Raw genomic sequence first — 15647 nt, 5'->3', positions numbered from 1 at the left:
TTTCTCAGCATCCATGCCTGCTTCCATAAGATCGCCACCGCCACAACAAAGAGTACACGACAGGGACAAATGCCGCAGATGAACTTACAAGACATACATACACAAGAACCACTTCGCCTGTGCATTCAAATACTTCGAATTGTGTCCACCCGATCAATGACATCCAGTGCTTTGCTCCGGTCGAAATCAAAGTCAATGATAGGAACGGAGGATGGCCTCCTGATTGGAAATGGATCCTTCCTACGTTCACTTGTCGGGGAGTGGTTGCTACTCTTGCTTAGCCGATTATGCTTGCTGAACCTGGTCCTTGCGGTGTCAAATTCTTGACTCTTACTAATCCCCGGTGTCAGTTTTCTCTTACTTGCATATCGAAGCATTTCTTGGTCTTCAACTGTTAATATGGGTGATAAGCAGTTGGTTTTGTTCATACATAACTGAATTGCCTTCTGGTTGGGGGAGCAAAGAGGGGATTTAACAGGAGATCTAATTCCACAGTTTCCAACCCTCGTTTGGTTGACGAGATGGTGAAGCCACACCACCAGTTCAAGAATGTAAGCCTCGGTTCTATTTTTATCAGCATGGTGCAGTGTCTCAATCCTCAGCAAGTCAGTTTGACCAGCAGGTTTCCAGTTCATCCCAGACCTAAAGAATTGCAACTAATAAAATTAAGAAAATATTGGGAAATCATAAGTAAATGGAAAGGCGCCCGCAATTAAGAACTCGCCCAGTGTTTGCCCATTCTCCAACCCAGCCAGAGCAATGATGAGCTCTACATAAAACCGCATCGCAAAAAGTAATCAGTAAACAGAATTGAGGGAAATGAGAGAGAGTTGTGAATAATTACATCGTCAAAAATGAAGAATGTGGACACCAATAAAATTGGATAATATGTAATCACTACAGTTAAGAGGGATAAAAGAAAAACTAAAGAAGCTTTACTTGGTTGTGTTATTGGCAATGGGAACTAGCCACTGCAACGTTTTCTCCGTTTCAGCTTTAATTTCAGTGATTGTTTGCTGCGAAAAGGAAAAGCATTTGAAGATAAGTTATAGATTAGTGCACGCAAGGGCATACAAATATGAGCTTACTTTGTAGTAGTAAAATACAATGTAGGCGAGTTGTTATAATTCCACTTGTTAAATAAAAGTATAGATACCTCTTCCTTCAACTGAAATGACTGTAGTTTTGATCGCAAAGCTGATTTCACACCAGGCGGGAGCCCCTGATATAAAGTATCCCGTGTGTTTGAAGGCACAGAACTTGATCGAGACACCTGGTTACATTCGAACATTAGCTCAGAGGTCATGGCCCAAGTGATTTGATATAAAGCATAAAATTCCCATTTATCAAGCAACAATAAACATAATATTTGATTGAAGGGAAGAATGATTATTGTGCTTTAACAGAAAGTAGAAAACTTCCCCTCATATACCAGGTAACTACTATAACCTGCTATTTGCTAGTTATGCTATACACAACTGAAGGAAAGCTAATACACATGCATTGTCCGAACTGTAAGGATGACAAGGATCGAGCTACAATCAATGATCAAGATGCCGCCATTTGTCAGTAGATTAGGTGGTAAGAGTTGTTAAGTTTGTTGAGAGAACGATTACTTAGAGAGTAAGGCAAGACTACTGTTGTATTCATTACAGTGAAAAATATACAAGAAGCATTTCTCATTTCTCTCTCTCTCTCTCTCTTAACTTCTCTTTCTACATTCTGCACCATTGATAACCTTCAAGCTCAGATCTCTATAGTCTCACACGAACATCCTATACATATGGAATCCAACTGACAGAAATCAGAACCCAATACAGTATTACCGTGCATGAAATCATAGGACTGCTCATTAAAAATAGTCTAGAGGCAGCAAAAACTTTAAAAGAACAGTAGAGGGACGGACAGATTTTGGCACTTAAGAATAATAGGTTGCACAACCCAACAAGAATATGATTCCGAAATTGACCTGGATACAACCCACTCTTTAACAGTCAAAGTTGGTTGCTCCACACTAATGACTAAGAGGTTGCATAACCCCATAATAAACATATCGAAGTCTAAAAGGGTGGGTATTGAGACTTAAAACCTGCTCTTACAGTAAAACAATTGTATTTTCACCACCGTAATAAGTAGTTCACTGATGATATCACATACTTGTTTACACTTGAATTAAAAGGACAGAACGGTTGAATATTTCGGAAATAAATATAACATCAACTCACAAGAACATCAATTTGAGTGATAACCTAAAGGACGAAGAATATTAAAAATGAATTTACATCAAACTCACAAGCGTATCAATTTGAGTGATAATATTTGCATAATGCAAGGCAAGACCAGCAGTCCCCAATGTTTCGTGATTATTCGGAGAATCATTCCCAGGTTCATCATCGGTTCCTGCAGGACGAGAATCACATAAAAGTCACTTGATAATCGATTTCAATGGCAGCTTCCACATATTTGTTTTGCAAGTTTAAAAATTACTAGAGATGAACGCTATCAACAAGGTCAACTTTCCACTGCATCTCAGAGCGGAACTAGAAGGCCTCGTAGAAGACCATTATCAGACATCTCATCCAGACTTTTGAAGCATACCTGCATTGCTAAATGCTTCGTGATGAATCTCCTTATGTAAAAAAAGCACAACATGGACAAGTTTCTCCACAACCTGTAATTAATATCAGATATTATTAGAGTTTAGAAAGAAAAGTAATTTTCGTTTGCACCTAAATGAGATACAGAATTAGAAACACTAATAACCTACCTCTTCAACCATCCTGGCCCAAAATGATTTTTTCTTCAAACTTCTCACAAGCCTCCTTCGATTTTTCAACTCTGCTCTTAAGATTGCGAGGCTGTCTGCTCCGCGTGATAAGCAAACAAAGTACAATTAAGTTCCTTTCTTTACGATTGTGTAGCCATTTCATTGGCAAACACAATAATCATATAAACTGAAGAAGACACTATTAGATGAGACACCCCACGGGAATCGGAGATGTATTGACTTGGAGTCGGACCACCCACAGGAGCATTTGAGTGGCCAGGCATGGCAAATGTAAAGTTACAGAGAAAAAAATGGATAATAACAGTAAATTAATTACATATTGAACAAACTTCGGAAGTAGTATTAATGTAAAATTATTATTACGTAAACATGGGCATAGCAAAACTGGCAACAAAAAAGTCTACAGTCGTGCACACGCATGGACACACACAGCACAGGTGAACTGAAAACCTTTGAAGTGAAATCTAATCTTGATTTCTTGATACACTCAATCATCAACTGAAAAAAAAAAATGCAGACAAAATTTCACTACATTTTAAGGGAAAAAAAAAAATGCAAATACCTCTCTGGCAGGTTTCTGGATTGTCTATTTGCTCTTGAAGCTTACACCGGTACCCTTGTTCAAAATAATCGAAGGAACACAACTCACGATATAATTCCTGTAACCAAGAAAAGCTTAGTTCTTCCCTCGACAAATTTCCAAAGAATAATATCAGTCCAGCAGTAACTTTGCAGTTAGAACATTTACTAGCAACTCCAAGGCTTGTTTATTTTGTTAAAAAACAGAACCAAATAAGCTAACAAATACACGGAGACTGACGTAGTTACATGGACGCATTCTAAAAAAGTCAAAAGCATGAGTAACACTCTAATTTTCAGGCAATACTCTCTCTCTCTCTCTCCATGGAATTTCAGTGATAGTATTCAATTACTCGATGCGGAAGGTCTACTGAAACGGTGCATAATGGTTCTGAACACAAGAAAGATCTAAATCCAGCATGGAGAAGAGTTAAAACACTCATGCGGCTTGAAAGCCCTTCAACACAACGAGGACTATGAGGATGCTCAACAACGTTTTTAGCATAATTGTAACAAGAAGACTAAATAGGACTAATTTACAAAAATAATAGACAAGACCTCTCAAAGAGGACTAATTTACAATTATGAAAATCCGAACCCATACTCATTAACACGCATCCATCATTACGGAAGAACGAGAACAATCCCTGACCTCATTCGAAGGCAAGTCACATATGGATACAACTGCAACTAAAGGCTGCATTCTCTATACGTTTACTTACATGTGTATTTGAAACTAACATCATCAATTGCTGCATTACCACCTCTGCATCTTCCTTCAATAGCTTCTGTCGTGCAACCATAATGTTTGAGAAAGGGCACTGGTTAAGATAGCGATCCAGATAATGCCACTGAGGGTCTTTACAAAAATTTCCAAACCGCGCTACTTCTCCCGAGAGAATTTTGAGCTCTTCTCTGCCAGAATTGTACCAGAACATTATCAATCTCCGACTTCATATACAATTATTCAATATATAAACACCACATGTTAATTAAAAATAAAGTAGCTATAGCTTGTTCTGATTGTTCAGAAAATTATACAAGGAATTTTCAGTTATCAACCTCTTGTCAGCTGCAACAATTCTCAGCAGTTCATCCATATTTCGTGAAACTAAATTCTGGACCCCTTTTGATGGAAGCACAACCTCTTTTAAATGTTTAATGTTATACGTTGACAATGATTGCATTAAATTTGAGCCCTTGACAGTTGTGTTTGCAACTTCAAAAGCCAAGACTGAAATTTTACTCCCTTTTGTTGTCGCCCTAGAGGTAAAACCAGTGTTTGTGTTCAGATTTGCCATGCTACTACCGAGGCCATAGATTGCTTCCACTGCCCTCCCAAGGCTAGATGTACTAGCCCTGCCCAGCAGTGAGCTCATTTCCGATACCTATAACCGAAAACAAAAGCAAAATACAATTTAACATGTCTATTCAACATCAAAGCAGTACCATTCGTACTCTAAATCTGAGATTCTGAATAAGAACAGAAAGAAACCAAGTTCGAAATTCAAGATGATAAGAGCAGTTGTACAGGAGAAATAATTAGTCATGATTATATATAGGCATCCGCATTTTTTTTTCATAAAAATAGGAAGTAGTTGTTGGATTCATACCAAATCGAACTTTAACGATCTAAATCGTCTATTTTTCAAGTTGTATCTTATAGATCATTTTTGTAAAATATTAGTCAAATCAGAAATATTTAAGATATCTAATCAGATAATTGAAATTCAATATAAAATGAGTCACCTAATCCCTATTTAAAAAATAATAATAATAAGAATCCCTTTGCATAAAAAGGGGTGTGTGTGTGTGAAGGTTGTGATTTACCTTGGGAACAGCCAGCTGCTTAGGCAAGCAAGGAATCCCATCATTGATATCAAGTTCCTCATCAGGGCCATTGCTGCTGTCATGCTGACTGTTTAAGTTTATGTCAACATATTCTACTTTGGCCCTCCTTATCACCTTCTCGAGAATCCCCATTATGTGTCTGTCGTCAGTAATCACCCGAGAAGAACACACACTCGATTTCGATTTCGATTTCGATTGAAGAGTTATGGAAAAAGAACATATAAGAATGATGACCTGAGAAAAGACAAGTCAACCTACAACCCATAATTGAGACCATCTTTCGCTCGCTCATGTCATGATACATTATATTTTACCGCGTTTTTTATGTAGCCCGTTCTCACCCAACAATTACTTGTACAATAACGGTGAAAGCTAAAATTTTAAATTAAATTTGTAAACAAGAATGCTTGGGGGATCAAATTTTAAGAGTAATATTAGAAAAATTAAATTTGTAGATAAAATTTGTAAACTAAATATTTTGTTTCCAATAGGAATGAACACGTTTATTAACATTTAAATAATAACCCGATAATCAACTTTCATATCACTTAGTTTACAAAATTTTATTTATAAATTTAGTCTCCCTTGTAATACCCAATTTTAAAACCAAATGATGTGGCTCCTGATGATTGAATTGTTACTTAAGTGTTGATTAACGTGTTTATATTTTATGGGTGACATATCATTTTGTTTCAAATTATTTGAAAAAAAAAAAAAATTGGAAGTTTCATAAAAAGGTTTTGAGCTAAGTTTATTTTATGGAAGGGCCCAACAAGTCGTTTATTTATTTATTTAAAATTTGTTTGTCCTTATCATTAAATAAAGTTAATAAATAATATTTTATTGATATACAAAGTTTTAAATATTTTTTCATTAATCTACCTTGTGACATCCCACATCGTCCAGGGGAAGTGATCCTTAAATGTATATTCCCATCTCTACCTAGCACGAGGCCTTTTGGGAGCTCACTGGCTTCGGGTTCCGTAGGAACTCCGAAGTTAAGCGAGAAGAGGGCTAGAGCAATCCCATGATGGGTGACCCACTGGGAAGTTGCTCGTGAGTTCCCAAAAACAAAACCGTGAGGGAATGGTAAACCCAAAGCGGACAATATCGTGCTACGATGGAATCGGGCCCGGGAAGTGATCCGCCCCGGGCCGAGATGTGACATACCTTCTGAACATGAATTGCAGGATTTGCAGTTCTGTCTTCTATGAACCTCGATAAAACTGAATAACATGGCACTGTCATATTAAACTGACTCCTATAAAATATAGATCTTCTACCACATTGCTCTTGTACAAAACAGACAATCACAACAAAAAATTAGGAGCAATTTTTCATTACCATCATAAATATCAGTATTTAATTAAATGTCTTTTAATTTTTGCAATGCAGTTTGGTTTTTGTGCGGTTTCATAAGGCCAAAGCCGAAATCAAACCACTTTCCTACACTGCGGCTTGGTTTCAAACCAACAAAGTTTCAAAACCACAAAAACTGAACCTTTGGATGCGGTCTGATTTGATTCGTGTTTCGATTTCGATTTCCTATTCTAAGTGCCTACCCCTACTTCTCCTAATGTCAAGACGAAGCTTTTCAATGTATTGGAGGTACCAAAGGAAAGGAGTAGCGCACAAGATTTGCTATGCCAAATAGAATATAATCGTCTTCAACGGTAGTAATAGAAAAAAAAAAATTAAGCTCTTAAGTGGTAGTAATGATTACCACTCTATTTATCACCGTTGAATGAATTTAAATTTTGAAATTTTTGTCTATCCATTACACAGATCTTGAAATATAAATTCATCTTCCATTGATAAATCGGATAGTAAGCACCACCATCAAACATTACCATCACTTGATGGTGATGAGTAAAAATATTGACTTTTTTCCACAACATCTATTTAAACATGCACTTGTTGCCCCACAATGTATTTTAACTGTTAAAATAAAAAATAAAATTTAAAGACATAGTTGAAAAGTGGATTAAAGCACCAAACTTTTAGTAGATAATAAAACTGCCACTTAAATTAGCAAATGATATTTTGAAAAATAGAATTTGCTAAATGCTTTAAGAACCAAAGTCTGAATTGTTTTAATAGGGCATAACAGTGTCAATCCTATCATGTTAATTATTAGTGTATTCTGAGAGAGCAGTGGAGAAGCATGAACTTTGGATTATTAATTGAATATTCTGTACATACTAACCACTAAGGAAAGTATAAAACCAGCATCCTTTCCATCTACAGAAATTTAACTTACATTGATCAAAATACATTTCTCAATTCTCACCCTACATTTTGACATTCAAAACGGCCATGACTTCTCTCGTTTCTCAGCATCCATGCCCGCTTCCATGACATCGCCACCGCCACAACAAAGAGCACACGACAGGAACAAATGCCACAGATGAACTTACAGGACATACATACACACGAACCACTTCGCCTGTGCATTCAAATACTTCGAATTGTGTCCACCCGATCAATGACATCCAGTGCTTTGCTCCGGTCGAAATCAAAGTCAATGATAGGAACGGAGGATGGCCTCCTGATTGGAAATGGGTCCTTCCTACGTTCACTTGTCGGGGAGTGGTTGCTACTCTTGCTCAGCCGGTTATGCTTGCTGAACCTGGTCCTTGAGGTGTCAAATTCTTGACTCTTACTAATCCCCGGTGTCAGTTTTCTCTTACTTACATATCGAAGCATTTCTTGGTCTTCAACTGTTAATATGGGTGATGAGCAGTTGGTTTTGTTCATACACAACTGAATTGCCTTCTGGTTGGGGGAGCAAAGAGGGGATTTAACAGGAGATCTAATTCCACAGTTTCCAACCCTCGTTTGGTTGACGAGATGGTGAAGCCACACAACCAGTTCAAGAATGTATGACTCGGTTCTATGTTTATCAGCATGGTGCAGTGTCTCAATCCTCAGCAAGTCAGTTTGACCAGCAGGTTTTCGGTTCATCTCGGACCTAAAGAATTACAACTAATAAAATTAAGAAAATATCCGGAAATCACAAGTAAATGGAAGGCAATCTGCAATTAAGAACTCACCCAGTGTTTGCCCATTCTCCAACCCAGCCAAAGCCATGATGAGCTCTACATAAAACCGCATTGCAAAGAGTAATCAGTAAACAGAATTGAAGGAAAATGAGAGATAGTTGTGAAAATAAACATTGTCATAAACGAAGAATGTGGCCACCAAAAAGATTGGATAATATGTTAAACCACTCCAGTCAGGGGGGATAAAAGAAAAACAAATGAAGCTTTACTTGGTTGTGTTAGTGGCAATGGGAACTAGCCACCGCAACGTTTTCTCCATTTCAGCTTTAATTTCAGCGATTGTATGCTGCGAAAAGAAAAAGCATTTGAAGATAAGTTATAGATCAGTACATGCATGGGCATACAAATATGAGCTTACTTTGTAGTAGTAAAATACAATGTAGGCGAGTTGTTAATAATTCCACTTGTTAAATAAAACTATAGATACCTCTTCCTTCAACTGAAATGACTGTAGTTTTGAGCGCAAAGCTGATTTCACACCAGGCGGGAGCCCCTGATATAAAGTATCCCGTGTGTTTGAAGGCACAGAACTTGATCGAGACACCTGGTTACATTCAAACATTAACTCAGAAGTCATGGCCCAAGTGATCTGATATAAAGCATAAAATTCCCATTTATCAAGCAACATAAACATAACATTTGATTGAAGGGAAGAATGATTATTGTGCTTTAACAGAAAATGGGAAACTTCCGGTCATAGACCAGGGAACTACTATAACCTGCTATTTGCTAGTTATGCTATACACAACTGAAGAAAAGCTAATACACATACATTGTCCGAACATCCTACATTTATGGAATCCAACTGACAGAAATCAGAACCCAATACTTTACAACTACGCTTGAAATCCCCCAGGCATAGGACTGCTCACTAAAAAAATAGTCTAGAGGTAGCAAAAACTTTAAAAGAACAGTACGGAGAGAAACAGACAGAAGGATTTTGGCACTTGAGAATAAGAGGTTGCATAACCCCACAGAAATACGTTTCCCAAACTGACCTGGATACAACCCACTCTCACACTCAAAATCGGTTGCTCCACACTATGATAACCCCCATAATAAACACATAGAAGCCTAAAAAGGTATTGAAACTTAAAACCTACTAGCTTACAGTAAAAAAACTGTATTTTCACCACCGTATTAATTAGTTCACTGACGATACCAAATACTTGTTTATACTGAACTAAAAGAAAAGAAAAAATATTATCACAAAGGTTGAAAATTTAGGAAATGAATATAACATCATCAACTCACAAGAAGATCAATTTGAGTGATAATATTTGCATAATGCAAGGCAAGACCAGCAGACCCCAACTTTTTGTGATTGTTCTGAGAACCTTTCACAGGTTTATCAGTATCTGCACGACCACAAAATTCACACAAAGTCACTTAATAATTGAACACTATGATTAACTTCTAAACAATTGTTATGCACAATTGAATATTACAAGAGATAAACAATACATGTACAGATATATTACAAGATATGTTAGCTTTAATTTGGAGATGTTATCTTTACCAGAGTGGAGTGGTTCCAATACCATACCATATATCAACTACACTTAAATTTGGGAATTGTTATTAGCACTCCAAAATTACAAAGAAAAACACTTGTGATGAGTGCACAATGAGAATTTTGGAGTGCCAATAACAATTCCCTTAAATTTTTATACTAATTCAACAATGCCAACTTTTTAGCAGTCAGGTGCAAATTTGTTTTGTAAGTATTAAATTTAATCAAAAACAAGAAATAGCCATTATCTTTCTCAGCCTCCTGTCCCACTCCCAACTGTCCAAGCAGACTCCAAGCAAACTTAGAATACCAATATAAAAAATTCCATCCGAACTTTTGACGCATACCTGCATTTCCAAATGCTTCATGAATCTCCATATGTAAGAAATGAACAACATCGACAAGTTTCTCCATGACCTGTAAATAAGAGATATAAGGATAGTTGTAGAACTTCAAGGGAAATTCTATTGGCACAGTGCACCCATGATCATCGTTGAACAACCCAGAACTTAAGCACAAGACATAGAATTCACATATCCTAGAATATTCTCAAAATGTCATAATAAAAAGAACAATCTTTTTATTTCTTCAGAACCAAAAAATTTAAATCAAATAAAAGTAAAGGTCCCCTCCCTATCGCTGGCTTTGTTTGTTTTTTTTTCCCAATTAAGTAATTTGTTTTCCTCAAGTGGTTTAGGCTTTAATGTCTTTTTATGACATCCCTTCTAGAAATTCGGAAGAAGAGTACTTTAAAATACATGGGTGCATTCTCTAGCCGCAAATTGAAGCTTCCAAAGTTTTATTATGTAACTAACAAATATATACGATCTACTTTATGTGTGCTACATTCGATCAACAGAAAGTTATTTTCAGTTGCACCTAGGTGAGATACACAAATAGAAATACTGACTTGCTACCTCTTCCAAAATCCGGGACCAAAGTGATTTTTTCTTCAAACTTCTGACATGCTTCTTTTGACTCTTCAACTCTGCTCTCAAGATTGCAAGGCTATCTCCTACACGTGACAAGAATATACAGGCACAATAAACCAAAATTACTTTCGAGCAACTCTAATCATTTCATTGCAAACAAAACAATAAATTGAGGGAAATCAAAATTTCAAAAATATGGAAGGTTTTGTAGGACACGTTTAGATGAGGCCAACCACTGGTATTAAAGGTTTATTGGCTTAGACCAACAATGGAAGAACATTTGAGTTCCCCGGCATGGCATTATAAAGGTACAAACAAAGAAAAAAAATCTGGAAATACCAAAATAGTAACAATTAAAAAATTACATAATGAACAAACTTCAGAACAAGTATTAGCATGGCATCATTATTAGATATGAGAACTGCCGAAACAGACCATGGAAAAATCTACAATTCCACACACATACAAATATATAGAAAGTATATAGATGTACTCCTTTCTTTATGACACTCAGTCATCAACTGAAAAAAAGACTGGATAAATACAAAACAGAATAACTTTATTAACCTACAAGACCAAAATATAGCGATAAATTTTCATATGACATTGTAAAGGAAATACAAGATGCAATTTACCTCTTTGGGTAGTACTTGAGTTGTCTTCCTCTTGAAGCTTCCGCCGATAATCTTGTTCAAATCTGTCCAAGGCATGTAACTCATGATATAATTCCTGTAACCAAGAAAAAGGTTTGCTTTTGTTCAGTAAGGTTCTAAGGAACAACATATGCCCAGCAGTTGCAGTAACGTTTTTTAACACCACCAATGCTTGTTTACTAAATTTTAAGTTATCATTCAGTAAAGTTCTAAGGAACAACATATGCCCAGCAGTTGCAGTAACATTTTTTTAACACCACCAATGCTTGTTTAATGATTCTGCAACACTAAAGAGTGTTAAATCCTAAATTTGATTGTCTTGCTTGAAAGCCCTTCAACTGAATAAAGACTACAACAAAGCTAAGCAACGTTTTGAGTAATTAACTGTAATCTTCATACGGATAGATGATTGACCAAATATTTTGTACTTCAAGCAACAAAACCTATTATACTTAGAATACAGCTGACAAAATATAAAAATAAGGGAAGTTATCAACTCTTAATGCTACAGAAACAAAGAAACGAGGAGAAACAGCCTCTTTGATCCATAATATGAAGCATTTTAATTCAGTTTCATTTGATATCCTAGTTATAGAATTCAACCATGTCAGACAAGAAAGCACATAGCTTGAGGAGGGGACCTTATTCAAGATAACTACAAACAATAATGTAAAACTAATCCAATGACATTCTTATGCCAATTATGTTTCCCAGTGGAAAGAGATATTAAAAATATTATTATTTTTCTCTTCAACATGTGCATGCTGTTACAGAAACTTCTAAGGTAAGCCACTAATGGACACAACTGCTACTAGAGGTTGCATTCTCTATATGTGTACTTACAGCTGTATTTAGAACTAACGTCATCAATTGCTGCATCACTGTCTCTGCATCTTCCTTCAATTGCCTCTGTGGTGTAATTTCTGAACCCAACCTAACATTTGGGAGATAGCACGGGTGGCAGTGTCAGAACATCATCTAAGGAGTTAAACAGAAACAGACATGAGGAAAATATCAAATTTTTTGATAGGTTTACTTTTCAAAATAGCGATCCAGATTATGCCACTGAGGATCTTTACAACGATTTCCAAAACGCACTACTTCTCCCGAGAAAACTTTGAGCTCTTCTCTGCCAGAATTTTACCACAAAAATATTAACTCTCCAACCTTCATGTACAATTACTCAAGACATAAACACATGTTAAGAAACAAAAATAGTAAAAGCTTGTTCCGATCATTCCGAAAATTATACAAGGAATTTTCAATTATCAACCTCTTGTCAGCGGCAGCAATTCTCAGGAGTTCATCCATATCTCTTGATATCAAATTCTGTACCCCTTCTGAAGGAAGCACAACCTCTTTTAGATGTTTGATGTTATCCTTAGAAAGGGACTGCATTAAATTTGAACCCTTGACAACTGTGTTTGCGACTTCAAAAGCCAAAATTGAAATTTTATTCCCTTTTGTTGTCACCCCTGAGGTAAAACCACTGCTTGGATTCAAATTCGTCATGCTACTACCAAGGGTGTCCAATACTTCCACTGCCTTCCCAAGGCCAGCAGTACCAGCCCTGCCCAAAAGGGAGCTTACTTCTGATACCTATAACAAAAGAATAATAAGAATAGGAATTAGATAACGGATAAAGTGATATGACAACGATGGTAAATAGTTACAAATAACATTAAAGGGGAACATCCCTATAATTGAGTTGCATCCCCTGAAAAGGATTTTCACATACAAATGGGAACATCTTTCTGTGAAGCTCTTGATCTGTGTAAAATGGCCCTCCAATCGGGAAAAGAATTCCTCTGGAGACCGAAACCCACAAAAAATTCCAAATATCTGTTCTATTCCACAAAGCTTCCACACTCACCCCTTATCTGTCAAAAAAGCCTTCTACTTTTCTGCATTCACACTACCCAAGAGTCAAGACACAGCCTTTGTTCAACACCTCCATAAAACTACAGCCTTTATCCCTTCCCCAAAAGCCTATAATTGTATTCTTCTCGCTAAATAGTGTGGTAGATACTGGAATACCCTAGCTCAAATCAGCTCCTTTATACTTCCTACTTTCTAACGATGTGTTCTAAATATTTGTTCAACCAAAAGACACTCTGGAAAAAGCCCTGATAATTCCTGAAAGACTTTCCTGTTTAAAGTATTTCACTTCTCACTTCTATTATCACCAAGTCCAGTCAACTCCCTCAATCCAAACGAAGTGGGAGAAACAGACGGACAAACTTTTCTTCTAGTCCAAGTTTCACGCCAGTATTTCTAAGTCAAACCTAATTAAAGGTCAACTTAATACGCAATAACTCATAAAACTGGCGTCTTTGAACAGCTTGTCACCCTCATTCTGATGACCACACTTTTAGAGTAACAGTTCCATCCCAACTCGCTACGGAACAATTTGTGGTTCCAAAGGGTATAGAAACCAAAATGTGCATCCAGTAACCATTCATACTGCAATTTCAAATCATTCATTCCAACACAACATAGACAAGAAGTGAATGACTAAAAATTAACATAAAAAAGTCAGGATTACCTTTGCCACAGCCTGCTTAGACTTGGTAGATCTATTTTTGTGCGATAAGGTCCTCGACAAGTGAGGAATCCCGTCGTTGACATCATCTGTAATGAGCCCATAAGGTACCATATTATTTGTCTCCGGCAACATAAATGGGTCTCGCAATTGTTTATCCACGCCTTCACTAACTGGGGATGGAGTCGAATTGGAATTCAATTTCGGGGGCAGACCACGAGATCCATTACTAGGATGGCCATTAGCAGTAGGAATGCCTCCATTGGGGGCATTATTTACATTGACATCGTCTACAGTCGATCTCCTCGTCTTGGAGCACATCCCACCCATTGTGTTGATAAGCCACAAAGTATATTTCATACAAAATCCAAAGACAAGAACTTGAAGCCTCTTCAAGAGTTAAAGCCAACCCAACTCCGGACGACTATTGCTATCTATAAAAAGCTAAAGATTGAAGCAACCAGTGGCGAAATCGGAATCATCCTCAACGAGTTATAAAACAAGAATGACCAACTCCAAAGCTGTGAAATAAGTAATACAGATATCCGGGTTCAACATAGATTACCGCAAAACCAATTCTGATCACTTTTGGAGTTCCAATCCATCAACTCTGGATCACAGAAGCTGCAAAATCAAGAAATTAACCATAACCCATCAATCAGAAACATTCATAACCAACATTAAACTACAATGAGGATGGAATCTGCAAAGAACAGAAAAACCCCACATCTAAAAATTACATAAATTGCAATATTTGAGATTTTACAAATAGATACAAAGCAAACCAAGCAATAGTAGTTACAAATTGTACAAGTTAGAGAGAGAGAAGAGTGGAGGGGACTTACAGCTGGATCTGTGAGAAGATGGGAGAGATTCTGTACTGCAATACTTTTGAATAGGTTAAGAAACAGAGACGGTGATAGGAATGGAAAGATGGGTTTTTTATTTCCTTCTTTTTTCAGTACATGCAAAGGGAGGTACAGCAAAAAAGAAACTAAGAAGAGCAGAGGGAAAACTAGAGAAACCTAGCAAAAAGCAAAAGAGCAGCAGTCAGTGAGAAGACAGTTTTTGCACTCTCTCAGTCTCTCTCTCTCTCTCCCTCCTTATTCTCTCTAGGTTTGGTCAGTGGAGGCTCTGGGCCTGGCACAAACAGTCTCTTTCTTTCCCGTTTGAGGAGAAAGTGAAGGTGGTCAAAACCCAAAGTCACCAACCGTACTGCTAATCCTTGTGTATTTTGCTCAATTTATTTGAACCCAATAAAAATAAAGAAAAACTAATAAAAATGATTTGAAAATTTTGAGTTTTAATAATAATGATAAAATAAAGGGCAAAGTGAACAGTACCAGATTGACTTTTTAGTGTAAAAATATGGTTTTTCGTTAAAGTGAACAATACTGAAAGCTTTTCGTTAAAGTTTCCTAAAAATAAAACAGCAATTGACCATTTACCATAGTAGTGAAAAAGTATTATGTTTTTATATGACGGCATGAGTTCAAACACCATCAATAAATTATCTAATATTTAACTTACTAACGTTATCGCTCGACTTAAAAAAAAAAATTAAGCTGTAGTTGTCAACTGAAAAATCATTAGCATTTGACAAATAAAAGTGTCTTAAGGATTAAGCTTCGGTTGGCACTCAACTTTTCCAATAGACGTTTGACCCACCAAAGAAATGGGTCTATCTTTATTAAAAATACGGTACAAATGTGATATATAATTTTTAA

The 15647-nt window shown here is 36.6% G+C and overlaps 2 protein-coding genes across 3 annotated transcripts; both read right to left on the bottom strand.

Moving 5' to 3' along the window:
* LOC137728788 (protein PSK SIMULATOR 1-like) lies at positions 1-5427 on the bottom strand. Its single transcript, XM_068467554.1, has 11 exons — positions 5198-5427; positions 4430-4755; positions 4090-4282; positions 3351-3447; positions 2768-2862; positions 2599-2671; positions 2294-2400; positions 1157-1273; positions 940-1016; positions 725-769; positions 1-642 (listed from the first exon to the last, which is right to left on the bottom strand). Exons 1-11 carry the CDS (start codon positions 5348-5350, stop codon positions 126-128), a joined length of 1800 nt encoding a protein of 599 aa, XP_068323655.1. The 5' UTR covers positions 5351-5427; the 3' UTR covers positions 1-125.
* Positions 5428-7379: 1952 nt separating this feature from the next.
* LOC137728787 (protein PSK SIMULATOR 1-like) lies at positions 7380-15099 on the bottom strand. 2 transcript variants are annotated; one of them, XM_068467552.1, is made up of 13 exons: positions 14766-15099; positions 13924-14544; positions 12652-12977; positions 12415-12507; positions 12222-12312; positions 11361-11454; positions 10711-10808; positions 10141-10210; positions 9535-9638; positions 8708-8824; positions 8490-8566; positions 8272-8316; positions 7380-8189 (listed from the first exon to the last, which is right to left on the bottom strand). In XM_068467552.1, the coding sequence occupies exons 2-13, from the start codon at positions 14278-14280 to the stop codon at positions 7673-7675; spliced, it is 1989 nt and encodes a 662-aa protein (XP_068323653.1). In that variant the 5' UTR covers positions 14281-14544; positions 14766-15099; the 3' UTR covers positions 7380-7672. The 2 variants fall into 2 exon arrangements, with proteins under 2 accessions (XP_068323653.1, XP_068323654.1); XM_068467553.1 differs by lacking the exons at positions 13924-14544; positions 14766-15099 and adding an exon at positions 13117-13457.
* Positions 15100-15647: the final 548 nt, after the last annotated feature.

Source organism: Pyrus communis, chromosome 3, assembly GCF_963583255.1.
Source record: "Pyrus communis chromosome 3, drPyrComm1.1, whole genome shotgun sequence".
In the NCBI taxonomy this organism is placed as follows: Eukaryota; Viridiplantae; Streptophyta; class Magnoliopsida; order Rosales; family Rosaceae; genus Pyrus; species Pyrus communis.
The sequence above is the reverse complement of the archived record's forward strand: the minus strand, read 5'-3'. Positions and strand labels throughout refer to the sequence as shown.

Bases quoted from the DNA above. Each gene is read 5' to 3' on its own strand.
- LOC137728788 (XM_068467554.1), bottom strand. From the start codon at position 5,350: ATGGGGATTCTCGAGAAGGTGATAAGGAGGGCCAAAGTAGAATATGTT. The intron at 2,863-3,350 runs GTATTTGCATTT...CACGCGGAGCAG, and splicing joins TCCAGAAACCTGCCAGAGAG to ACAGCCTCGCAATCTTAAGA. The intron at 2,401-2,598 runs GTATGCTTCAAA...CTCGTCCTGCAG, and splicing joins CGAAGCATTTAGCAATGCAG to GAACCGATGATGAACCTGGG.
- LOC137728787 (XM_068467552.1), bottom strand. From the start codon at position 14,280: ATGAAATATACTTTGTGGCTTATCAACACAATGGGTGGGATGTGCTCC. The intron at 12,508-12,651 runs GTTGATAATTGA...AAATTCTGGCAG, and splicing joins ATTGCTGCCGCTGACAAGAG to AGAAGAGCTCAAAGTTTTCT. The intron at 9,639-10,140 runs GTATGCGTCAAA...GTGGTCGTGCAG, and splicing joins TGAAGCATTTGGAAATGCAG to ATACTGATAAACCTGTGAAA.